This window comes from Cavia porcellus, unplaced genomic scaffold, assembly GCF_034190915.1.
Source record: "Cavia porcellus strain 051 isolate PalLab524CR breed Dunkin Hartley unplaced genomic scaffold, mCavPor4.1 scaffold_17, whole genome shotgun sequence".
Taxonomy (NCBI): Eukaryota; Metazoa; Chordata; class Mammalia; order Rodentia; family Caviidae; genus Cavia; species Cavia porcellus.
Window position 1 is genome coordinate 19,506,109 of NW_026947500.1, and position 26,917 is coordinate 19,533,025.

General features: G+C 43.9%; 1 protein-coding gene across 2 annotated transcripts; it reads right to left on the bottom strand.

Annotated features, from left to right (window-relative positions):
- Positions 1 to 68: 68 nt before the first annotated feature.
- On the bottom strand, positions 69 to 26,401 carry Fbxw12 (F-box and WD repeat domain containing 12). 2 transcript variants are annotated; one of them, XM_003468387.5, is made up of 10 exons: positions 26,270 to 26,401; positions 24,360 to 24,397; positions 21,494 to 21,657; positions 20,947 to 21,065; positions 16,561 to 16,770; positions 12,159 to 12,317; positions 10,963 to 11,179; positions 9,833 to 10,008; positions 9,625 to 9,752; positions 69 to 4,166 (listed from the first exon to the last, which is right to left on the bottom strand). In XM_003468387.5, the coding sequence occupies exons 1-10, from the start codon at positions 26,357 to 26,359 to the stop codon at positions 4,058 to 4,060; spliced, it is 1,410 nt and encodes a 469-aa protein (XP_003468435.2). In that variant the 5' UTR covers positions 26,360 to 26,401; the 3' UTR covers positions 69 to 4,057. The 2 variants fall into 2 exon arrangements, with proteins under 2 accessions (XP_003468435.2, XP_013006125.2); XM_013150671.3 differs by having other exon boundaries at positions 9,625 to 10,008.
- Between the last annotated feature and the right edge of the window lie 516 nt (positions 26,402 to 26,917).

Below are 26,917 nucleotides of genomic sequence, written 5' to 3' on the forward strand. Positions count from 1 at the left end.
ATAAGATACCAAGACTACGAAAATAAATAATGCTGAATTACCAATAGCATAAAATAAAGATTCATAAGTTCATACCAATATAAATAAATGGTTTAATAAAAGAATATATGGATAACAGTAGAAAGCATCCTGTGCAGGAGAATTCCAGACAATTCATGCAGATTTCACACTCAGAAGGCAGAACACATCACACTATTTCTGAAGTATGCCTCAACACACCATATTAGTTTCAAGTGTACAGTACAGAAAGGAGTGAAAAATATATTAGGATGACAATGTAGCTTGCAGGCGTGCTGGCATGTGCAGGGCCTTGAGTTGTATTCCCAGCAACAAAAAGGAAAAAAAGAGTCAGGGAAGAGACAAAGAGAGATGGAGAAACACAGAAAGTGAAAGAGAGAGGGAAAAAAGAGAAAGAGAAAGTGAAAGGGGAAGGGAAAAGAAAAGGAGGGAGGAAGGAAGGGAGAACAAGGGAAGGGCAGTAGCAGTGGTGGCGAACCTATGGCACGCGTGCTGCAGCAGGCTATGTGTTTCTACTGACAGCTCTAACAGGTTCGCCATCACTGCAGGAGAGAAACCTAAGAAAGGGGACCTCAGCCAGGTGGTGAAGAGGAGTCACCTGAATGGTCTGTACCAGGGATGTGTGTCTTCTTTCCCACATCTTACAGTCTCTACCTAACCAGGAAAGAAAACCCCAGAAAAATTAAACATTAAGGGACATGCTACAAAAGCCCTACTCAAAACTTTCAAGGTCAGAAAAAACAAGGAAGTTGTGAAAAAAATGTCACAGTTAAGAAAAGCCTAAGGAATTCTAAACTCCCTTTATTCACCTTATACTTAAGAGTAATGTCGTATCTATGATTAAACAGTTGAACTACTACCAAAAAAGGCAGATGGTGGAGGAAGTATTCTTTAGCAATGCTGAAACACAATATCTGACGTCCATAACTTTAAAAAAGATTTAATTCAGCTCCTGATTTAAGGTAATGTGTCTGTGGCCAGTTGTCTCCAAGGCAGAAACACAAGGGCAGGAGAGCTCGGCAGAGCTAGGGCCTGGCAGCAGCTAGGCAGAGCAGGGGAACGATGCACCCCAGAGGAAGGAGTGAGACCCCAGACAGACCAGACCACATCTCCACGACCCACCAGACACACCTGAAAATGTGCTCTGCCAATCTCCTGGGCCTCCCAAACCAAATCAATCAAGCTGGCACCACCCAAACAGCCATACACATTAGAATAACAGGTTGAATACAGACACTGACTGTGGGGTAGAGGGGAACTCTATACTCCACATAATTTTTCTCTTGGAGTTGTATGTTGATAAGGATGTAAACTTAACCACATGTAAGTCTGAAGGAAATGATACAATAGGAAATTAGTTAGAAGAGGAAGTGTTATGGCTTCTATCTAAATGTCTCCTCAAAGCCTCACCCACTCATAGGTGGGACGTTTGGGAGGTGAATGCATCAAGGGCATATCTTACTGGACTGGTCTAGCAGTTCTGGGTATGGATAGTAGGAAGGCCCACTTTGGGTGTGGGTGGCACCAATCAATAGGTTTGTAGCCTGGATGGAATATAAAGGGAAAGAAAGAAGACAGCTCGCTGCTGCTGCCGCAGCCTGCCTGCCCTGCCATGGGCTGTTTCTCCTCTGCAATGCCCTTCTGTATGCTGCCCTGACATGCAGCCAGGCAACCATAGACTGAAACCTAATAAACTGTTTTGAGCTAAAGTAAACTTCTCCTCCTTTAAGTTGTGGTACTGGGTATTTTGTCCCAGCGACAAGTAAAACAGAAAGCATATTCCAAAATAGTTAAAAGTGTTCATTTCTAGGCAATGCAAAAATACGCAGAATAATGCTAACAAATCTAAGGAGCTTGTTAGGTAAGTATTCCTTAGCCCCACACTCACTCAGATTCTCATCAGGCTTCCCCAAGTCCCAGCCACACACACCTCCTCAAGCCAATTATTCTGCAGAGCCTGACATGCTAAATCTTGACTATAATTTTGGAGTGGTGTTACAGTTAGAGTGGGAGGTCAACTTTGTTCTCATTTTTCTATTTCTCAGAATAGAAAACTTTGCTTCTCATTTTTCTGTTTCTCAGAATAATCATTTCTGGGATTCCAGGGAGCTGGCTCTACCCTGGAGGCTCACAGCAGGCCTTAGAGCAGTGCTATCAGAGAAAACAACAGTACCCATCTCAGAGTTGCTTTAATGACTTAATGAAATTATTAAGCCATAAATCTGTCTATAATACATCCTAAAATTCTTAATCAATGTTTATCATTATTGCTGGGCTCAGCTGAGCTGCCTGTAATTTCAGCTACTAAAGAGTCTAATGCAGGAGGACTGTATATTTGAGGCCAGCCTGAGCAACTTAGTGGAATTCTGTCTGCAAATGAAAGAATGGAATTAGGGATGTAACCCAGGGGTAGAGCACCCATGGGTTCAATCTCCAGTGCTGCCAAAAAAAGTTTATGAAGTCATTCCAAGCCAGATGAGTCTTACTAGAAGTCCTGTCAGAATCATTCATGAAGATACCTAAATTCAGAAAAGTTAAACAATAAAAAAATCTAAGGATCCAAAGCACTGCATAAGTTACTTGTCGGATCTAACATCATTATATTGCCAGGCTGGTCTTTAACTCATGGGCTCAAAAAGTCATGCTCCTGGGCTGGGGATTTAGCTCAGCAGCATAAGTGCCTGCCTGGCGAGTGTGAGGACATGAATCCGGTCCCTGGTACCAAAAAAAAGTCATGCTCCTGCCTCAGCCTCCTTAGCAACTGGAACTACTGCAAGACTTCTCAAGTTTTTAATCATAAATCACCCTATAGTTCTTTGTGTTACAAAACAGTACCATCCAGTAGTGTATGGGTAAATAAATGTTTACCTGTTGATTCTATTGGGGGAGATGGGTAGTCATTATCAACATGATTATTAATTTTACTGAAATAAATATTTAACACAATTTTCTACAAATAGATTATATAATATTCTCCATTACAGATTCATGTACCTATAACTTTACTGTGACTTGCAACTTCTTGCTAAGCCCAGAAGAGTATTAAGTAATGCCGATCTTTCATTCCAATAAATCCCCTTTTTAGTTTTAGTCAGTGTCAACGCTTATTGCTTGCAATTACGAACTCTTGAGTGATATGTTTCCTGATTCAGCCTTTCTTAGTGACTCATTACAGGGGGAACCAACAATATAAAATAAAAGATGGCAGTTACAGAGCCATGCAAAATGGCAGCACAAAATTTATCTATTGGACAGCAAGAACTAAATAATATGATCTTTATTTAATTGCATGTTTGAATAACAAAAATGTCTTAATCACTTACTTTGTCATTCAGACAAAATACCTGACCCATGCAACTTAAAGAAGGAGAGGTTCATTTTGGCTCAAGGTTACAGTCCATGGTCAGCTGGCCCCAGGGAAGAATGAAAAGGCAGAAGGGGACAATGGAGGAAAAGCTACTCACCTCATGGCAACTCGGAAGCAGTGAACAAACAAAGGAACCTGGGAGGCAGACATCCTTGCCAGATCAAGCCCCCAGCGACCTTTCTTCCAATCAGGCCCCTTCCTAACATCACATGTAGATATAGAACCCTGTGATTCAATCACCTGTTAAAAGCCCCATCTATGAAAGCATGAAGCTTTTGGGAGACATCTAAACATAAACCATAACAGAAAATAATTACGTTATAATTTTACTGCCTTAAGCATGGGCTTTCTAGTCTCCTCAGACTTATATTCAACTTGACTGCTACCTACGATCTGAAAAATCTTGGGCAGATTGCTTAGCAGTTGAAAAGTAGGCTAATAATGACTAATTACTCTTTTAAATTTTATTTTCCTTGTTTTAAGAATAGATAACAATATCTCTACTTCACTGGCTTGTGAGGGTTTAAGCAAAGTTATAGAACACGGTGTGCCTGTTACAGAGTGGCCATCTGAGAACTATTCATTCCTTTCCCAATGCTGGTCACAGTCAATTTAGTCTTTGTATGTATACAAGCTCTACCAAAGTAAAAGTATCTCCAACTGGGGTGATCTTTAGCCATGCTGAATTTTGAAGCAATATGACCTCAGAATGCTTGTTCCATTGCTTCTGGCTTCCACGCCAACAATATTTGTGCTGTCACTTTCCACATGGGTAAACCCACTGCAAAGAAAAGAGAAGGTATCAATCTGAGATACCCACCTCAATGCGAGGTATCAATCTTAGAAAAGAGACAAACATTTCAGTAGTAAAAGCTTATACATGAAGATCCCTAGCAGGGCCTCCGGAAACAGGAATACAGCTTTTAGATGAAGACAGAACTCAGCCTTCTATACCTTCTCCCATCAAGTCAACACTACTGGCCTTGTTTACATCTCTCATTTCCCCTAGGCATTGAGGACCCAAATTCATCTGTCACAGTTGAAAAACACCACATTCTTAGCTGGGCATGGTGGCACATGGCTGTAATTCCAGCACATGGGAGGGTGAGCAGGAGGATTGCTGTGAATGTGACGCCAGCCTGGGCTACAACGTGAGTTCAATGTGAGCCTGAACTACACAGCAAAACCCTGTCTCATAAAGAAAAATATCGGGGGCTGGGGATTTAGTTCAGCGGCATAAGTGCCTGCCTTGTAAGCAAGCAGTCGTGAGTTCGATCCCCGGTATCGATAAAAAGGAAAAGACAAAAAAAGAAAAAAAAAAAAAAACATCCCAGGGCAGCATGTCAACTTTATGTTAAAGGAGCATCATGATGGGTATACAATACACACATTTATTGTTTAGAATATTTCTATTGATGAACTATTAATCTTATAACTTATTAAATAGTGAGTATTTAACAGGAAGATGTTTTTTAAAAAGTAAAAAATTTTTAGTATTTTTTGAGCATTTATAAAAAAGCATCAAAATTTTCATCATCAACTGTTCTCTGGTTTACAAAATCTAAAAATTAACAACAGAAATAAATCCCTATATGAACTACAATGAAAATACCAATAGAAGCCAGGTATGATGACACAGGCCTGTAATCCCAGTACTTGGGAAGCTGAGGCAGAAGGACTGCTGCAAGTTCAAGGCCAGCCTGGGCTGCAAAGTGAGCTCTGCAAAGGTCAGCCTGAACTGCATAGTGAAACACTCTCTCAAAAAGCCAACAACAACAAAATAATATCAATAGAACTCAACAACAAGCTGAGGCAGGAGGATGGTGGCAGGTTCGAGACCAGCCTGGGTTACAAAGTGAGCTCAAAGCCAGCCTGAACTGCATAAAGAGACTGTCTCAAAAAAGACAAGAACTCTACAACAAAAATAATCTTTACTTCAATTATCACATCTAAGGCAGTCTTCACACATAACAACAGCACATTCCATACACATGTATCACTCGTCCGTGCTGTTCTGTTAGGAGGTTCTTATCATATTATACAATCTGTAGTTAGTGAGAAAACATAAAGTATCAATAAAAAATCCTTAGTATGTATTGCATGTTCAGAATGAACATCAGTGTTCACATCAGCTGTGTACTTGCTTACAAAACCTAAAAGATAACATCAGAAACACATTCCTAAACTACAATGAAAGTATCAATACAACTCTACAACAAAAATAATCTGTTTCAACTGTCACAACCAAGGCAGTCTTCACACATGCAAACTGCATGTTCCATGCACAAGTATCACTTACACTGACAACATATATGTTTTCTTTTCCTTTCCTGTCATTTTGTGGAGGGCACTGTTGATATCTTTTTGATTTTCCTGTTGTTGTAACAGGTCTCTGATGTTGCACCTGCCTGTTCACCTGTCAGTGCACCCGGGCAGAAACATTTTATTCTTCCTCTGTTGTAAATGATCTTTTATGAGTCCCAATCCTCTAAGAAAATTTCTCTGTGGTATTTTGCTCTTGGTATTTTCTTTGTATGCTATCAAACTATTTACGCTATACATGTTTAGGATTGAGTTAAAACACAACTACTCGCTAATGTTTTGTGTTTCAAATGACATCACTGCTGCATACGTCATCATCAATATCTATTCCACGTTGGTTTGTTGTAAAAAGTTACTGTCTCAGGGGCTGGAGATTTAGCTCAGCAGCATAAGCGCCTGCCTTGCAAGCAGGCAGTCGTGAGTTTGATCCCCCGTACCAATAAAAAGGAAAAAGACAAAAACAAAACAAAACAAAAAAATAGTTACTGTCTCAGGCTTCAGTTCCGTCAATATTTTTCTGTCAACTTTTCCATCATGGTGCAGTGTTGACATCAGAAGTACCATTTGTTTTTCTTTACCATACAAAAGGCCAATGCTGTATCTTTCTGAAATCCAAAGATTGTACTATACGATTCTGTTTTGAAATTGCAACATTTCATTGGGAGTTTCTGCTTGGTTCTTGCATGCAGTGTCTATGCTGGTCAATTTATGCTGTGCTAGCAAAGGTAACATCAACTGGAAGTTGGTAAACCAGTTGTCGAATGCCACTTGTTCTGATTAGTTTGGGACATAAGAGCAACAAGTCTGTTCACAGCACCATGTGGTTTATTACTATACAATTAAAGACCTGGTTCCTGAGTTCCAAGACAAATTTCTAAATTGAAAAGCATGTCTTCACGTCTGCCAGGGAATGTATTTTTATAATGTGTTTTTGTTTTGAGACAAAGTCTCACTGTAGTTCAGGCTGGCCTCAAGCTCAGTGATCTCCCTACCTCAACCTCTCCGAGTGCTGGGGTTACAGACCTGTGCCTTTACTCCACACTCAGCTACACCATGTATCTTGATTCTTCTTTTTCTCCCTTTCCTTTTCCTCCCTTCCCCTCCTCATTTACGAAAGCTTTGCTTCCATCTTTTTTCCTATTTTTTGTCCCTTTGTTCCTTCCCCTCTCCCCCCACTTATTCCCTTTCTCATTTGAAAATTTTCTTTCCACTTCCCAATATCTATTACACATTCTGATCCTTTACACTTTCAGTTTCTCATACCAGAGTAACCACGCAGTATTGACGTGTGTGTCTGATTCACTTTACTTAAGAGCACGTTCTTAAGGCGCATCCATTTATCTAGAAATGGCTCAAGATTATCCTTCTTTATGGAAGAGTAGTATTCCATGATATTAAAAAACTACATTTTCTTTATCCATTCATCAGTGATGGGCATTTGGGCTGTTTCCAAGACTTAGCTATTAATAACTGTGCTGTCATAAACAGGTGTGCACATTTTGCTGTGATATAACACTTTTAATTCTATCAGGAAGATACCAAGCAAGGGAATAACTGGATCAAATGGAACCTCTAGTTTTAATTTTCTGAGGAATCTCCACACTGATTTCCACAGTGCTTACACCAGTCTACACTCCCACCAAGAGTGGACAAAGGGTTCCTTTTCCTGCACAGCTCTGCCACCATTTGCTGTTGGCTGATTTCTTGATAACTTTCATTCTTTCTGGAGATGGAAACTCAGCATTGTTTTAATTTGCATATCTCAAAATTTTCATTTATTTATTTATCATTTCTACTTCATCTGAAAATTGTCTATTCATTTTAGATAGCCATTTTTGGATTGGGTCTTTAAATTTGGGGTTCTGATTTTTTTCTTGACTTTTTATCTATTCTAGGTACTAGTCCTTTGTCTGAAGGACAGCTGGCAAACAATTTTTCCCACTGTTAGTGGTTTCTTTTGCTGTGCAGAAGCTTTTTAATAAGATGATAGCCCAGTTTTGGATTCTTTGCAGTGGGTTTTGCTTTTTGCTCATAAAGTCTCTGCCTACACCAATGTCTTCAAGAGTTCTACCTGTTCTGTCATCCAGCAGATTTAGTGTTTGTTTTAATCTAGGAGAATTCATTTTTAGAACAAATTCTAAATGCACAGAGCAATGAGGGTTTCATGGGTGAAACTCACCTACCGTGACTCTGGAGCACCTGAATGTACTTTGCAGTTCATTTGCCAAAGGTCTGAAGGCACAGATGGGTTTCTGGTTTTCCCAAGCCTAGCTACTACAAGCCACAGCCTGATCCCATTAGGGTAAAGTACATGTTTACAAAGCAGAATGGTGTGGGTGTATTTTACTCCTCTACCCATGATGCCCAGGGAAACATGCAAAAATGTTACAGGGAGCATTATGTGGGGTAAAAGTTGGACACTTTTGCACATACGCACATACCTTGGCATTCCCAGTACCAAGTGACTAATAAACACAATGACTGCTCCTTTAGCCTCCAGAGAGGCATAGCTGGCTACTATAATGTTAATGCACAAATCTACATCAGAAAAGTATGATATGTGTATATTTAACCCACTGCGATGCCCCAGGTTATTAAGTGGGAAAATCATTTTGGGGCGCTCCTTGACATTTGGGGCTGTCTTAATCATAATGATTCCAACTACTCTAAAAATTTCTGACAGAAGGTTCCTAACTTAAGTAATTGCACCTGTTGCAAATGTGCTTTTTATATAATTTTCCTATAATTTTACTGTTTAGCATTTTTAAATTGAACAGAAAACTATTTAAACCATGGAAATTCAACTGCCCATTTGCTCTAAAAGGAAATTTGTTCGATTGCTTGTTTCTCCAAAAGAAATGAATGGTTCGCTGTGCACAAAATTAAAAAACAAAAACAAAAACAAAAGAGGAGCTTCTAATTTAATCCAGGAAAGTCTGAGTAACTTCCTCAGGATTTAGAATTAACCTGACAATTCCGAGTCAGTCTCACCACTCTCTTTAATGAAACAGCTATAACCTCGAAAGCTCTTGGGTACAGCCATTTCCTACAAAGTTAAAGCCTCCTCTGTGGGACACTGGCCAAATGTCCGTATCTGTCCATCTGTTTCATGTGTAAAACAAGTCCATTAGTGGTTTTGTACAGCACAGGAAATTATGTGTAAAATGCAAAGCATAGCTAACAATGTAGATTTTTGCTTGTTTGTTTTCTGAAGAGGGAGGGATCTGTATATTTCAGGATTTGCTACATATTTCAGGATGCCCTCAAATTCACTGAGATCCTTCTGCCTCGGCCTCCTGAGTGCTGGGATTACAGACAGGCACTACTACGTCCACCTAACAAAGAGGATTTTTTTCCACATAAGAGGAAATCTTGACATAGCAGATGGCCCTCAGCCCTAGTTGGTGAGGGATAAATGAGTTTACAACTTATTTTATTTATTTGGGGGGTGTCAGGAATTGAACTCACAACCTTGTGCTTGTTAGGTAGGCACTATGTCACTGAACAATATCCCCAGCCCAAGTTTAAAAATTTAAGTCTCACTAACATCCTTTCCAATATTTCTTTCTGGAAAACCATTTTTAGGTGTGCCTGTAGTTCCAGCTACTCAGGAGAATGAGGTATGATGATCATTTGAGCACAGGAGTTTGAGACCAGCCTGAACAATATAGTGAGACCTCCGCTACAAAACAAAACAAAATGAGCTGGGCATGGTGGCATGTACCTGGAATCCCAGTACTTGGAAGGCTTTGGCAAGAGGGTCACCATGACTTTGAGGCCAGGCTGGACGACACAGTGAGTTCAAGGGCAGCTACACTGCAAGGCTGAGTCTCAAAAAACCAAAACCAAACCAAACACCACTTTTGAGGCCATCTAAGACCATTTTACAGGCAAAGTAAAGGAAAACAGCCACTTACCTGGCCCATTTGTGGGATCCTCCAAGCAAGTGATAGCAGCTCTTGAGAACTGGGAATTTATTTTCCTTATTCCACACGTAGACACACAAGGAGAGGTCCATGGAGGAGGTGATGACTCGGTCGAGGTCCTTGAAATGAAGTCAAGTGAGGTGTGGATGTGGCCCCCAGGAGGCGGAGTATGCCATGGGCAGGGTGGGTGTGCACTCACCACCCTCATGGACGTGATGGGCTTCTGGTGGTCCTGGAAGGCGACCAGCTGCAGGCCATGGATGGTGAACAGCATCAGCTCCAACCCAGAAGTCAGCAGGATCACCTGAGAGCCGTAGCCCTGCATGAGGTGAGGTGACATCAAGGTGTCCGGCAAGAAACTGGCCACCTGTTGTACTTTGGGAAATAAAACACACAGGTGGGCTTCTCTAGAGCAGATCTCTGCCCAGCCTAAGACTATGTGGGACACTGAAAGGAGGAACACCAGTGCGCTGTGCCCTGTGCTCAGTCCTCACACACACACATTCACGGCCCTAAGTCTCCAGCTCATCAGCACCAAAACGCGGTCACCCCGCCACACTCCAGGGTGCTGACAACGCAGCACCCTGCATCTGTATGACGATCGCAGTGTCTGGTTCATGGGACCATTCAGGGAGTGGTTTCTTTCTTCCCTCTCCTATCTAAGACAACGTGACAGAAGAAATGACATGACAGCCATGTGACATTTATGACTTTGGCCAAAACCTATTGTTAAACATGCTGTCTTCTACACTACATAGCATTCTGTTTTTTCTAGAAAAAACATCACCTCTTATGAAGAATTTGTGTGCTTTCTCATGATCTGAGAAGGTGTACATTATACATTTCATTCCTTTTTTCATCAAGACCCCTGAAGCTCAGTAAAAAATGTATAGCAGAATGATATAAAAATAAATGAATGTGATGTAAAGGAGAAAATGCCAAGGGCAGGAAGCAGCCAGAGTGACGCAGGGTTAGGAAACAGAGGAGACAGTGGGGAGGCTGTGGGACTGGTAGCACCATGGGGGAAAAAAGCTCTGGCTTTTATTCATCTTTCTGTGAGCTCCATGCTAACAGCAGGGCCTTTGAAATGGTCGGGGGGCGAGGACCGAATGGAGCAGGAAGATTGCCTTGCAGGGAGTGGCATTTAATGCCTGAATCTCAGGGCCATGGAGGGGCCCCACTGTGGCCTGTCAATCACTCTACCAGTCCAGAAACTCGAAACCTCCTCTATATCACTATTCCACTGGCAAGGAAGCAAAGTGCCAAAGGAGCTGTCCAGCAGCTGCAATGGCAGTACACAGAGACCTGGGCCAGCATGGGGACCCTTACCCAGGATGTCCACTCTGTGCTTGGATGACTTCTTGCTCCTTAACTCAAAGGTAGTAACAACCAACTGCATGTCATCATCTTCATTTTTGTGCACCACAATCAGCCTAGCCGCTTCATCAGGTGCCCAGCAGGCTTGGGAACACATCCAGAGAGGGAGGGTAGTGGAGACAGGAGGCTCATCTTCTGATGGGCACAGCAAGGACTGAGTGTAGAACACCTGGAGAAACAGCCCTGCACGGTCACAGTGAAGGTGAGCAGGGGCTTCTCTACCCTGAGCACTCAGAAAGCCCCTGGTCCCACCTGATTCTTGTGCTGCAGACCCACATCAGCCACGTGGCCCAGCCAGGCAGTCTGTACCATGGCACGGGCTTAAGCTTGAGCTCAGCTTGCATTTGGTGCCCTGGAAGTGCTCCAGTGAGGCTGCTGCCAGACATAAGCCACAGGACAGGCGTTTGACTAGAATAGCTGCGGGCACTGACAGGCGCCTCAACTATCTTCCCACATCGTTTTTCCCATCTGCTGCCCGCCCCAGCCCCATCACCCCTCCTTCCTTGGGGTCCTGGCAGCCCCTCCCATGCCCTCCTGCACCTGCCTGTCTTCCCCGAGCACTTGCCTCCTTGGCTCCCAGTGCCTCCTGCTTGTGGCAGCACTGGTTCTTGACCAGTCCTTCCTCCTCCACAAGAGCAGTCCTAGCTGTCTGTTTTTCACCAAACTCCTGTTTACCGGGTCAGACTTGGCACTCAAAGTGCTCAGTTTCCCACAAATGCCTGTTCCTCCCCGTGCCCATGACTGACCGGGACTCTGTGACACACAGGGCAGCAAGAGGCCGCGGACAGGGTGCTGGTCACACACAAGTCTGACGCGGGAGGCTGCTACTCAGGCCCAGATGCCCTTCCTCAGCGGCTTCTCCTCCCTTGCTCCTCTTGCTCTCGCTCTCACCTTGGTCCTCATCCCTCCAGTCAGCTGGCTCTTGACTGTTCCCACCATCATGACCCAAATCTGTTCACAAATGACTTCTGAGCCTCCTCGGGAGAACCAGAGCACAGCTCTCCAAGTGACCAGGACGTGCTCCCGCCAGCTGCAGGGCTGGGCCTAGGCAAGCAGCAGCTCCAGAACATACAACCCACAGCCGCAGGGCTCCAGATCCTGCATCCTCCTCTCACAAAACCAGGAGAAAGGGACCCATGGACACTGACCTTTGGGCGCACACCCGAGTCCTGTGCAGACACGAACACCCACTGCTGGTCAGGTGAGCAGAGGAGACTTCCGAAGGTGTTAGAAAACACGACTACCGTGGAGACCACCTGCAGCTGCGGCACGCTCAGGGTGTAAAGGATCCCATTAACACAGGCTGCCTGAGAAGAGGAGGAACCCCGACCCACGTGAGGGTCACTGGGCTGGGTCCTCACCCGAAGGAGGAGACAGCTGCTTCCCTGCTTCCCTCCAGGGTGCTTGTGCCAGTTACCTCTCAGCTCTGCCTTGGGACACTTTAATTGCATGGCAGGGGCCAAGGAGTAGCTCAGTGGTAGCTTTGTCTAGGACACATGAGGCCCTGGCTTCTATCCCCAACACCGCAAAAAATAAATCAAAAAGCAAAACAACGATCAACCAACACATAACTACTCCTCAGAGCATGACCTTCTAATGCTCTTGCTAACCAATGGCAGAGGCTCTCTGGGTCACTCTGGGGTGGCGTTCTGCAATCTGCATTGTATGCGCTAAAACTAAAACATTCCCTGGAAATCTTTCCACAATAACATTTTCTTTTGACTTCTGACTTCCTCCCATGCTGAGGGCAATTGAAAGTGCTTCCCAGTTTGCTACTGTGAACAGGCCACAGCCGTGAGGGACCGCCATGCATGACCCTGCTCGGCAAGGGCTGCCGCTGTGCCCAGAGAGATCCCAAGACCTGCAGGTCATAGGCCACAGTGTCCATATTTAAAACTTTTAACAGTGAAAGAAATGCTTGAACGCATCTATCTGTATTTCAACATGTCATGCATAAAAACACTTATTTCTCTTAAACCAATTCTATTAATCTCTGTGGTTGCTCACCTGGTAGGTTCAGCATCTCGTTTAACAAGGTAGGTTTTATACTCTTACACACTATGAACCTTTGGTTAGTGCCCTCTCCCTCTCCCTCCCCCTATCTCTTTCTCTTAGCAAGGCCTTGCACATCCTAGACTATTTATTTATGTAAGTCTTCCCGGACAATGTATTGTACTTGAAGGTGTGTAAGAGACAAGCGTGGTGGCACATGCCTATAATCCCACCACTCAGGAGGCTGAGGCAGGAGGATCACTATGTGGGTTCAAGGCCAGCCTGGGCTACAAAGAGTTCAAGACCAGCCCGAACTGCACAGTGAGACCCTGCCTCAAAAAGACAAAAACAAACAAAGTGTGTAAAAATGTTGTTACTGTTTCTGTAGTCACTATTCACCATTATTGCTTTGCAATCTTTCTTGGTCCTCCAAGATTCATTTGTGATTTTTTTTTCTACCTCAAGTCCCATTACTATTTTTAAGTGCACTGTTGCAAAGTCTCCCTTTTATGCTTTAAAAAGCCTATTTTACCTTTGTATTCCTTGCAGTCCTGTGATTGAGCCCACGCCTCATACATACTACACGAGCGCTCTGCTGCTACATACTACATGCTCCCAGTTCCTACCTTCATTCTTGAAAAACACTATTTTTGCTAACAGAATGCTCAACAAGTAGCCAGGTCTTTCAAGAGACCAGTCCTCTGTCATGCAGTCTCCATGCTGCTGTTAGGTAATTCAGTCTTGAAGGCAGTTTTATTTTCTCTGGCCACCATTAAAATGAAAGTTTCTTACGTCTGCAGCTCAGTAGCAGAGGACTCCCCTAACACGTGTGAGGCCCTGAGTTCAGTGCCCAGTGCTACTAACTTTTTTGTTTTACTAATCAGTTATCCTGATTCACTATGATGGGTCCACAAACAAATTTACTTTTATTTACTCTGCGTAGGGTTACAGACCTTTCTGATGCTGTAAATTAATGTCTGAGTCTATTCTGGGAAAGTACTATTATCTCTTCAAATATTTCTTCTGCCTCATTCACTTCCTCTACTCCTAGGACACAGTTTAATATTGGAAATTTTGAACTGGATGTAGTGGCTCACGCCTGTGATCCTAGCACTTGGGAGACTGAGGCAGAAGGATCATTGTGATTTTGAGGCCAACCTGGCTACAAAGTGAGCTCGAGGCTAGCCTACACAGTAACAACCTGTCTCAAAAAGACAAAAGAAAAAAACTGGAAATCTTTGTGGCTCCTTTATAGTCTTGGGGCCCATATGGCCGATAGGTGGCAGCATCAGTATTACCTAAAAGTAGAGCCAGAATCTTAGGCATCCCTGGGGACCAAATGAAATCATATCTGCCCTCATACAAGGTCTCCAGGTGATTCGAGTGCCCACTAAAATCTACGCAGCCTGGTCCTCCTCTCTTTCCCCTGCTTCCTCGTTTACCACTGCTGGTATTGGTGGTTCATTCTGGACCAATGATGGTGAAACTTTTAGCACTTTTAGCCCACTATGGCACACATGCAAGAGGTTTACCACAACTGTTCTAGATAGTCTTTTCTGATTTTAACCTTCTAGTTCTCTAATTCTCTTCTACATTCCTAATGTTTCAGTTGAAATGTAAAACATATTACAAAACTCCACAAACCTCAACAAACTATTACAAAGCAAATATTCTTGTCACCACCCAAGTTAAGAAATAGCACAGCCCCAGTGGCCCACGAACACCTCTGGCCTCCTCCAATCTCTGTACGACTGTCATCTGTGTGCCATTAAATTTGCTTGCTGAGTTCTTAATCTTTGTTTAGTCTTCTAGAATTTCTACTTGATTCTTTTCCAAATCTGTTGTTTCATATCTTATAGCTTAAGTTCTAGGCTGAGATTTACCTCACCAAACATGGCAACCATGGGCATTTTAATGTCTATGTCTAAAGCCCCATGGCTCTCCACACTATCTCCTGTTTATCCTGCAGTTCCAGCTCATGTGGTCTCATCCTCTCCTGTGCCTAGTCTGCAGCATGTGTTCAACACTGCATTTGAAAACAGAAATAATGTGAGATGTACGGCCCAACTGTCTGCATCAGCTTCCGAAGGCCTACCACCCCCTCCTGTGGATGAGTGGGGTGCTGAGCCAGGCTGTGCAAGGCTTCACCACTAGGCCGCCCTGCCATGGGAGCATGACTTCCATTTCCATCATGTCTTCAAGCTTAGTCTACAAAGTATCACTCCTTTTTTAGCCTACTGATATTACCAAGTAGTTGTAAGTTTTTCTTTAGTTAAACCTTAGCAAGGATTTGAAAATAAGTGTTATACTAAGATGCTGAAAAATTAAGATAATTGATTAAAAGATAATTAGCAAAAGTAGTTAAAAGGATAGTTATTAGCAGTATTGTCGTTCTGTACTGAGCTCGTTACCCTAGTAACCAAGCACCAACCACATAGCTATAGATTAACTGATCATGTTGTTACGCTGTTCTCTACACGTTGCCCCCCCAAGTAACCTGTGTGTGCTATGTCAACCTTTGTTCCCGCTTGTAAGAGACAAATGATGTTGTGTCAACCATTGTTCCCTTTATGAGAGACAAATGTTCCTGGAATTGGCAGACCAAGGGCTATGAATTGGCTAACCACCCACTGTGAAATGCCTCTGACCTCAAGCAAAGGGGAATGAACAAAGGCCAACCTTGTTTCTGTTTCTCATCACTATGTACTTAATGATCAATGAGCTAATCATAAATACACTATAAAAATCAAATTCTAACTCAGTTGCACAGCTTTGCAAATTCCATCTGCACTGTGTCGCTGGGTCAGCTAAAATAAAAGCGCTTCTTTTCAAAAGACATCTTGCTCAATTTATCATCTCAGGGGTCTTGCCCTGTTTTTCATCATGGGGCCTTGTTTTTTGGATGGGTTACAACAATAAAAAAGCAGCCAGGTGTGGTATGAACACCTGTAGTCCTGGCACTCTGGGAGGTCTAGCAGGAGGATTATAGCCCAGCCTGAGCAAATTTGGTAACTTAGTGGGGTCTCTCTCTCTCTCTCTCTCTCTCTCTATATATATATATATATATATATATATATAGCACTTTATATATATTTTATACATATATACATATATATAAAATATATATAAAGTGCTATATATATATATATATATATATATATAGTGCTAGGGATGTAGATCAGTATGAAGGCTCTGGGTTTCATTCCCAGTATTGCACAAAAAAAAAATATGTAAGTAGAAATAAAAAAGGACTGAAGAGCAAGAATGCAGTAGAGCAGAAAAACTGCAGGCAAAAAGAGAGAGAGAGAGAGGGACAATATGAAGAAAACCCAGGAAACTACAAAATAAGGGCACAGGGCTGGACCTCCCCGTGTAACAACTGGAGAAGCTACAGAGAGACAGGCTGCTGCCACATGCAGAGACCAAGGACAGAATAAGGAGTCTGCATGCCATGGAGGGACCTGGCTCCAGCCTCCATCCAGCATGGTGGTCACATGTGTGCCCAGGCCCGGGAGGAGGCCAGTCCCTACAGAGGGTCCTGAGAGCCAGCTCACTCACCAGCAGGAAGAGGCCCTCTGGATGGTCACAGGGCTCCATTGCAGAAGAGGAGGTTGGCAAGCAGAAGGAGGCCAATTCCCATCCAGTTTCTGCTTTCCACATTTTGATCAATCCTTTGGTGTCTATGGTGACAACCAGTTTCAGCTGAGGGTAAGTCACCAAATTTTTCAGAGGAACAGGCTGCTGAGGGCTGGACCAGATCTCTGTGCCCTGGAGACAAGAAGCACATATTGTTTTTAGGTACTCAACGGGCATGCATTCACGTGCGCCTACTCTGTGACACGCTGCACCGTGCACACGGGACCTACAGAAGACAAGCACGTAACCTCATCCTATAGCAAGAACTGTAAAGATAGGTGTGTCCCAGACACAAGCAGGAGACCAGCAGGAGTCCATGAACATCTGAAGTCTGAGGGCACTGATGGCAGCTCTAAGGGGCTGGGGGAATTCACAACACAGACTAAACCTGCAGCACCTGCAGTGGGTACCCAGGGCTTCAGCAGAGAAGCCAGGTGCAGATTGATGGGGAAGCCAGACGCAGCACAGCCACACCACGGCGCCTGCACACTGCACTCGGTCACCAGGGGACTTCCACGTGTGCCTTTTCTCCTGACTCTAGCAGCCCAGGTTCAGTGATAACCTGGTATGCAGAGTTAATGCTGCACAGAGGGCAGCTGCCCTGCTCAGGGACGTGGCCCTCGGGCCAGCCCTTGCCAAGGTCTATCCTCACAAACAGCTGATCTGGAAAAGGCCTGCCACAAGCTGACTCCCCTCCACAGTCTCTCCCTGGATTTTGAAAACTAGAATGGAGAGGCAGACAGCCTGCGTGAAGCCAAGTGCACGGAGAGATGTCAGCATGAACACACAGACTGTGGCCCCACAGTCCCCAGGCCTGTATGGTGAGCTTTCTTCCCAGCTGTGAGTCCTGTGGTCACTTCTTTATCACATCACAGTCTCTTTTTCTGGCCGTATCTTAGCAGCTAATGTGACTCATAGTGCAGACCTCAGCTCCAGTGACTGCAGGGCTGGCAAGTGACTGACTCTTGGAGAAACATGAACGTTCACAAGCGATTAGTGGTATTACAGTAGTCAAAAAGCAGCAAAATTCTCCTATTTTTGAATAAAAATGCAGCATCCAGTGAAACACTGTGTTGGGGAGTGCTCCCTAATTTCTGCCTATGGGCTGCAGCTCCAGGGGCCTCCCAAAGGGATGGACTCCTGGGTGGAGAGAAACCGGATTGCAGGGGGTCTGGGCAGAGGGATGCTTCTGCTAGTATCTGATACTGTATGTCTAGAAAGAAGAAAGCTCAACCCCTAGGATTTTCCAGGAGTCAGAAAACAAAACATAATGTGAAAAATCGTAAAACAAAACAAAAAGAACCCCATGTGGAATTGAACATTAAGTACATAGAAAATTAGGCAAATATTTGAAAAGATATTAACATTAGGCAACAAAAGGTTACATCAGGAGGCAATGAAATGGTGATAGAAGTATCTCATGGCTCAGCTGCGAAGGCTATTTACATTAATAATTATAACAACATAAACAACAAATGTTGACCTAAACATGTCAGTGTTTCAGTACGGGGAAGTAAAACTCTGCAGAGAAAAAGCATTATCAATTGCCACGAAACCTGATAGATACCCAACACAGTAGAGGTCTAATTATCTCCCTGGGGACCGCCTTTCCCCAATGGAAACAGGAGTGGAACATGATTTTTTTAAAAACCAGATTTAATTGGTACATTTTAGATAGACCTAATGATCATAGAGAATTTGTATCTGTACATGAACACAATTGGTTTTCAAAACATCGTTTCTCTTTTTGTAGTGCTAGGGTTAAACCTCAGCTTCTTGCATGCTAGACAAGTGCTCTATCACTGGGCTACAGCCAAGGCCTCCTGTTAGAACTGACTTTTAAACTGCACAGCTGCAGCATAAATAGTAATATCTTCATTTCTACCACCTATGTGTAAGGTGACTTGAAAACATTACTGTGTTTTTAATTATGCCCTTCAAAATTACTGCCATGAATTTTACAAATAAACAAGGATTTTAGACATCTGACCCGAACTCAAAATGGCAGCAGGTAGACAGGAGCAAAGCACATTGGAGCTGAGCCCCAACTCCCCAGTGGGGAGGCCACGCTGCTGGGTGAAGGCAGGCAGGAGGCTGCAGGCTGGCAGTGCTGACTACGGACAATCTCGGTCTTCATGGGTTTTGAACCTGCTCTGAGGAGCTGTCTCGGGTTCAGTGACTTTGCTGCTCCAGAACTCACAGGTACTGACCCCCACCGCAGCCCTGAGCTAGGAAATTCAAATTCAAGGCACCAGCAGGTTTGGTTGACTGGGGAAGGTCTCATGTGGAAGATGAAAAGATCAGGGCAGGAATTCCTAGTATCAATCTTCTAACCCCTTTGTTTTGTAATCCTGGGGATTGAACTCAGGCCCTTTACACTGAGCTTTATACATCCCTAGTTCCTTTTTCTATTTTTATTTTGAGATAGGATCTTGCTAAATTGCCCACACTAAATTTGAATTTACAATACTCTCTAAGTGCATGGAGTGGAAGTACATGTGAACCCTTTCATTTGGGTACCTTATCCCATACATGAGGGCAGAGACCTCTTGAGTCAATCCCCTCCCAAAGGGTATGCCTCCCAATCCTGTTGCCCTGAGGATTAATTTAACATAAACTTTGGAAGGCATAAAAATATTCAACCACAGCACAAACTGTACAACTGAATTTTTTAAAAAGAAAGTAAGGTTGAAGGTTTGCTCAGGAAAGGTATTAAGGCTAGAAAGCCAGGCAGAGTGGTATGGAGGGCCTCTGGCACTCTGAAGCTGTACCACACTGGAAATAATGGAACACACTGAAGTAGAATTTGGCAAACTATAGCGTATAGCCAAACCTAGCCCAGGGAGTATCTTTTGCCTGTCAGATTCCTCCATGCATTTTTATATTTTTGAAAAAAAAATTTTACACATGAAAATTATGCAAAATTCACATTCCAGTGCTCATATTTATTGGAATATGGTCACTCTCTTGGCTGTTCTTGTATCTCAGTAGTTAAAAAGTCGTGACAGACAGTCTGGCTGGAAAAGCCTCCGATATTTACTACTCAGAACTTTATACAAAAAAACTTGCTGCCCACCCTCAAAGTACTTCTCTTTTACATGAAGACATTTCTGTTTGGCAGCTGTGTGCAGTGCTAGCTCTGAAGCCTTCTTGCTCCCCCAGAGCACTAAAGCCAAGCTTGCCGTGGGCATAGGTCTACAAGGTACAGGCTATCTCTGAGGAGAGACGACCTTACCGGGTCTGGGGGGAGCTGAACCCTGAGCACAGCGGGGTCTCTGAAACACTCATCATGGGTCCCTTACTCTCCTGCTGTGTCTCTGTGTGCTGCATTCTCTGGGAAGGACTTATCACCCACTAGAGGCAACATCCACTGCCAGCAAACCTAGTGAGCAGTGACAGGAGCACCCACTTACCCAGAGATTATTTATATAAAAAAGTGAGGCCACCTTGTTTGGTAACTACGTCTGCAAGTGTAACTCAGGGGCAGAGCACTTGTCTAGCAGCTGTAAGGTCCAAGCAATGCCATGAAAATAAAAATAAGACACTAAAGGTATCTTTGCTTGTTGAAGGCATCAAAAAATGTGAAGTAACCTGGTTTCCAGGAAAAAATATTCTCTATAGGAGACTGGGTTTCATCTGTGGATGGCCACAGGCAGAATTCCTGGATTTGTAGACCACACAATTCAAGTTTCAGAGGTACGTGCCCTTCCTCTGCCTCAGTTTCTACTTTTACATATAAAAGTTAGGATGATAATAACGAATGCTGTTTGGCTAAAAAGTAAGATAATATACATGAAAACTAACAACTCTGCTACTCTTAGTGATAATGAAATGATTAAAATGTTGATCAAATTATCTAGGTTTGCTCAGCTGTTACCATTGATCACAGCTGTTACCATTTCAGAAAACCTGTCGGGGTCAGCATCAACTGCAGATGCAGAATCCTGTGACTGAGTGCTTTCACGTCAAAGCCCAGCGATGCCAACAGTGACAGGGGGACAGAACTGCGGCGCAGCTGCATCCCATGCACTGCTGTAGAGTGTGTCTCCCTGAGGAAGAGCAGCAGGAAGCCAGGAAGCTGTCCGTAAGACTGGCTGCACCACAATGTCAAGTGCAGGTTCGTCCACCGCTCGGTGGCAGCATGACGTCACGTGCTGATTAAGCCTCTTACAAGTTGTAGGTTTTCCATCTACAAGAGGCTCCCACTTCCTATCGTAATAGTTCTTTAAGATAACTGGATAAGCCCAAGTACAACGTAAGGATCCAGTCAATCTCACCATCACCTTCCCTTTCTATGGGCCAGCTCACCTCCTGCAAATCCCAGGCACGCACAGTACAGTCTGAGGACACAGTGCAAATCACAGACTTCTCTCCTCCATCAAACCGGTACTCATTGGTTGAAATGTAGGCCAGTCGCTCTATGTATCCTGCGAGAGGGCAGAGATTGATGGTCTGCAATCCAAACACTCTACTGGTGAAGAGGGCTGGCAGAAAAACCACTGTTCTCTCTCTATCTTGGGAAAACAATGGGTGCCTACTTAGGGGAAAAGAAAATAGGAAAGAACTAGAGCTTCTGAATTACAACTCGGTTCTATTCCACCCTCATCTACCAGTCACATGACTGTGAATGACTTCCAACTCTTAGATTCTGTTTGTTCACTCTGAAACATAACTGGTTCCTTCTTCACAGGTTATTGTGTGGCTCACAAAATATAACATGATCAATCAGCTCAGATATGTACTTGGCAAGTAGCACTGTTCATATCACTGGCCAAATGCCAGATCCTATAGGATTCAGCCAAGGAGAGCCTGGGCAGCTGAGAGCAGGCATTCCTGCCACAGTCCTTCCTTGTACCTGTGTGCCCAGCAATCGCTTTGCAGATGAAGTCCTTCCCAGGCCGCCCAGATGCCACTCGGAACTCCAGCTCAGACCGGCAGAGATAATACTGTTTCCATGTTTGTGTGCCCAGGACCATCCGGGAGGCTTTGCAGGAGGACCAGCGACTCACACACAGATGCCTGAAAAAGAGGAACTTCAATTCTGGCACAATATAGCTGTTATGAATTTTGGAGCTAGGTCTAGCTTTGAAGCCTAGCTATGCCATGCATTGGCTTTCAAATCTTGAACTCTTGTTGCCTCCATCTAGGTCTCAGCTTCCTTTCCTGGAAAGTGATTAGCACTGAGTGAGTGCCACCTACCTGTCATAAAGGCACTGCTCTGACCTTCACAACTACTCTGAAGTAGTCCCCATCCTACACAGGAGGCCACAAAGACAGAGAGTGCTTAAACAATGGGATTCAAAAGCCAGATCTTTCTTTCGATAGCCAATTCACATTGTTGAATTATCTGTTTCTTCCTTCAGTTCCATCAGCCCTACATGTTTGTTGTTTTTACTGGAGCATATACAACTATCACATTTTCTTGACAGATCAGTCCAGTTATTGTTATATGCTTGTCTTTAATAATAGTTTTTGTTGTTGTTTTTGTCTTTTTTTTTCCCTTTGGTACCAGGGATGGGAACTCAAAACTGCGCTACACTGTTATGGCAGCTGTGCTCAAAGTGGGCAGCTGCCTGGAAAGGGCCAGGGGCTTTCGGCATTCAGGCTACCCCAGAACTAACTGGCATCATCTGGCTCCAGTCCAGCGCCTGTAAGAGTATGAGGTCAGATGGGAGTAAGCGGTCCACACTCCATGTTCTAAACAGATACAACACGACACATCTCTGCCATCAAAGCCCTGTGTGCACTTGGGCTGTGCCGGACACTGGAAAGCTGCTGACAGCATGAGAAGGATTCCAGAGCCCACATGGGACACCCTGTGGGCAGAGAGGTCCTCCAGGCTTCCTGGGTTACTTTGTGTGTTTTTAAGACTGGCTCACATGAAGTAGCTTCACCATATAAAACGCAGGGTTTTGCAGAACGATGGATCACAAAGCATGACTTCAGACTAAACTGTTCAGCACAAACACTCCGCAACAGTAACAGACTGAAAATCCACTAGTGATGTGGCCTGCAGAGAGCAGCTTACACAGGGACCTGAAGCAAACGTGACAAGTGCCACTCTGCGGAGGGCATGTGACATGTGGAAGAGAACTGTTTTTTAACTTCTCAAAAAAATATGTATTCCACTCAGTGGGAAAAATCCTACCCTGGCTTATGAGTAAAGATGAGAACAAAGCCTGTACTGGCATCTCACCCAGGTAAATAACTCATTCAAACAATTTCTTTGAGAAACATACTTGGCAAGACATAAGCTTTGTCCACTTACTTATAAAATAGAGACAAACAAAAAAACAACTTCCAGAACTGAACATTATGCCAAACTGAAGGGATGATTAGATTCTAGTGAAAGTTCTTACCCAAACTGACTAGAGATTATTTTCCTAATTAATATTAGTAATAAAATGGAACAACAGAACGGTATTACATAACACTGCAAACTACATATGGTAGACTGGCATTCCTGAAATCCCAAATATCTCAAGGCATAGTTGTCCTAAAAATAAAAATAAAGATTCCTCCACGTTTTGTAGAATCTTCATGTGGGAACAGGAAGTTTCCCACCACGAGTGACTACAATTCATTATAATGCCTTCTTGATAGTCAGGGCTGTGCTGTATTCACCAAGAGGTAGAGGTAGGAGTTCTGGCAGGTCTTTGTTTTTTCCTACTTTTCTTTTTCATTTCTGGTAGTTAATTCTTGGTACAAAAGAAGAGATGTCAGGTTCTAAAGTGGGACTGAGTTTGAAAAATTTAGTGATTTAATGATTACAATACTTTGTATTTTCTCTTTTAAAAACTTTTCATTAGTACATTTGCAGTACTTAATGATTACATTCATTATAAGGAGTTGGTACACATATGTAACACATCTTTTTTTTTTTTTTTAATACCAGGGATCAAATTCATGACCTTGCACTTGCCAGGCAGGCACTTATGCCACTGAGCTAAATCCCTGGCCCGTGTAACACATCTTAGTAATTTTATTTGGCCTTCCCCTCCCTCTATCTCTAGAGCCCCTTTCCAAGAGCAAAAAGATCTACCTTCCTGTTTCCTATTACCTATCTTTTATTTTTCTCTTCAAATGATTTATGCTGTGGGTTTCTCATTTAAGGCTGTATATATGATTTCACTTAACACCATGGTCTCAAGGTGCACCTGTTTCCCCACAAATGACTCAAATGTATCCTTTTTCATGGCAGAGAAATCCTTCATGCTATACAAACACATTTTCTATACAAATATCGAAATGTTTTGTATATATTCTTTCTGTTCCATAAATTCTATCACATAGTTACATTGCTATGCTGTTACACCAAAGCTGAATTAAAAATAATTAGATCATATTTCTGTGGATTTGTCTTCTGTCAGCCAGGTGCATTCATGTGCTGTCCACTTCTGCCCCAGACAGTGTAACTCTACCTTCAATTAATATCCCATCCGACAGTCTCATGTCCCTAGACAAAAGGGGTTTCTGGTAATGCAGGCCAGGAATAATCCTTTCTATGCACTCAAGAGAACCAGAAATTCAGAGCACAGAAGTGCAGATTTATCCAGACCTTTTGTTTTGTTTTGTTTGAAATGTTTTTGAAATAGGGTCTCACTAAGTTGCCTGGCTGGGTCTTGAACTTGCTAACTGTCTGCCTCAGCCTCTCAAGAGTTCTGGAATTACAAGTATGCACCACCATGCCCAGCTACACCTTTTAATCTTCCTTTACTCACCTCCAGAGTTCCTTGGTCTGTGAAACTTCGTTCCAGACCTAGAATAAGGAGGGAGAGAACACAGCATCTGTCAGTCAATGGACAGCACTTAGTTTGCCAAGCTCTGCGAAGGGGACAAAGAGCTAAACCAGATCTGGCCTGACCTCAAGGAAAACCACCATGGGGAATTAGACATAAATCTGGACAATCAGAAAAAACCAACCAAATGAGTAAGACAATCAGAGAGGATCGAGAGAAATTGGGGAGAGGTGGTCACAGAAGTGATTACCGATCAAATTTCAAAGGAAGTAGTTGCTCTCTACAAGAATGGCAGAGGCATTACAGGGAGAAACAGAACAGTAGGGCAACTAGAATTCCTGTGTGAAACAGGTGGGTGAGCAATTGCTTTAATCAGAACAAAAGGTTCCGATTGGGGAGAAATGGGAAAAGGAGCTAAGATCGGCTTAGACCAGTTCCCAAAAGTCTTAATGGTAAAAATAGTGAGAAGATACTTGAGGACTTCATGAGGGAACAGCAGGGGCAAAATGAATTTTGGGAAGCTGGCTCTGGCTGCTGTGAGCAGGAAAGCCTGGGAAGGAGATCAGAGATCTTATGACAGGTGTAGCAACTGAGTAAGCAGACTAAGGCAGTGGCCAAGGGGAGGGCCCAGATGCCAAGGTGGTACACCAGCCTCTCTAGGGAATGGTGCTGTGTAGGCACTGCTTTGGAAACTTCTCCCTGCAGAAGAGATTCAGGATGCTTCCCTTTATGGGACGGGAATCAGAGTACTCAGACCCAGGCCTGTCTCCTGCAACCTTCCGGCTTCCCCAGCTAAGTTGCTGTGGGTTCTGGACCACACAAGGCTCCAAGAGCCTTCGGTGCTCCAACCCTCTGAAGGTTTCCTCCTAGAAATGTGTATTTCTAAGCCCTTGACAGAAGCAATTGTGATCCTCTCTAAGCTCAGCATCCTACATTGACAGATCTCATTCATCTGCCAGATCAAAAGCTCTAGGCCTTTAAATCTTTTCACCTGGTAAGAATGTAAAGTTGGATGGGGCCAGGGATATGGTTCAACTGCATCGATTGCCTGCCTGGCAAGCATGGGGTTTTAAGTTCAAACCCTCATACCATTAAAAAAAAAAAAAAAGTAAAGTTGGATTTTGAAAAATCAGATCAAGCAAAGACTTGAGCATTTTCCTTTTATATAGTTTCTAGTGCAAAATCCAGCTGAAATCTATGTGTAATATGCTCTGCAAAATAAATATCAGGCTGGCGATTTAGCTTAGTGGCTTAAGTGTCTGCCTGGCAAGTCTGAAGTTGTGAGTTCAATCTCAGTAACACCAAAAAAAAGTTCAAAATAAATGGTATCCACTTTTAAGAATCCCTCTGTTAGATTCTGGCCTTCACAATATGAAGCAGAAATTACAAATCTCTTTAGACCAGTGAGAAAAACTGGTGCCTCCAAAGGGTGTTAAGGCGCCTCTCCTCCAAACCTTGCTCCTCCTACAGCTACACTATTTCTGTGATAATAGCCAGGGTACCAGTCTCACGGCAGTATATGACTCCGAGGCTCAGCTTGGGCAAATCACTCTGTGTGACTCAATATTTTTAACAGTAAAAATGGAGGTGAAAAATCAAAATATTTTACTGAATCTATTTAAAACTATAATTATGGCCTTAGTGCCCCAGGGCACGCAACTGCCACTGCTGAAAAAGCGCAAGGGAGAGTCCGAGGCCAAGAGACCCGAGTAGCGCTACGTTTAAAAGCGAACACTGGCACAGGGTGGTCCCGAAAATGAAACTGAATTCGTTCTGCAAGCTTCCTCCAAGGCTGCCAGTCCTCCAACGCACTGAGACCGGTTTTCGGGGAATGAGAAGCCCGCTGTGCGCCTGCTTTGGGACACGCCGGCGACCACCAGCCAGGTCCTCACCTTGTTCACCTGTGCGGCGCACAGCAGGTCTCGGGCCTCCAGGAAGGAAAATACGTGCAGTAGCTCGTCTGGCCCCAGCTGCAGAGCCATCTCGCCCAGCTGTCTCCCGCCTCGCCACCAGTCTTCCCGCTTCCGCCCCCGCCCCGCCCCGCCCCGCCCAGTAACCCGCCCCGCCCCGCCCAGTAACCCGCCCACCCGCTACACTTCCGCCCAAGGTCCGTCCGCATTTGAGTCCCGCATGGTAAAGGGTTTCAAATATTACACCGCTTGAACGTGGTCAGGCTGGAGCCAAGCCTCTAGCACAAGAAGCTACGAGGGAAACACTCAAACCAAATGGGACCACAGCACCTTATAAGGAAACATTCATGGGTTAGGACGGGACGTATTTGGAGGTGACTTCAGTTTGTCTATCACTGTAGGTCACTGTCAGAGTTAAGAGTGGAAGTCAGTGTCTGGTTTATGTTCAGTGGCAGGCTCCTGGCTGAGCTCGAGGTGGAGATGGATCAGGATCAAGACAAATCAGTTTCAGATTCTAAATTAAAGATCAGGATAAGAAATATAGTTACAATGTCAGAATGAGGGAGCAAAGTAGGGCTGGTTTGGAAAAATCCACACCAATAGCCTCCATACTGACCTACCAAAGCCTGA

Coding starts and splice junctions, on each gene's coding strand:
- Fbxw12 (XM_013150671.3), bottom strand. CDS start 26,359: ATGGCTCTGCAGCTGGGGCCAGACGAGCTACTGCACGTATTTTCCTTC. Junction 16,771..20,946: donor GTGCCTGGGATTTGCAGGAG/GTGAGCTGGCCC, acceptor TCTTGTCTCCAG/GGCACAGAGATCTGGTCCAG. Junction 10,009..10,962: donor GCACAGAGTGGACATCCTGG/GTAAGGGTCCCC, acceptor TATTTCCCAAAG/TACAACAGGTGGCCAGTTTC.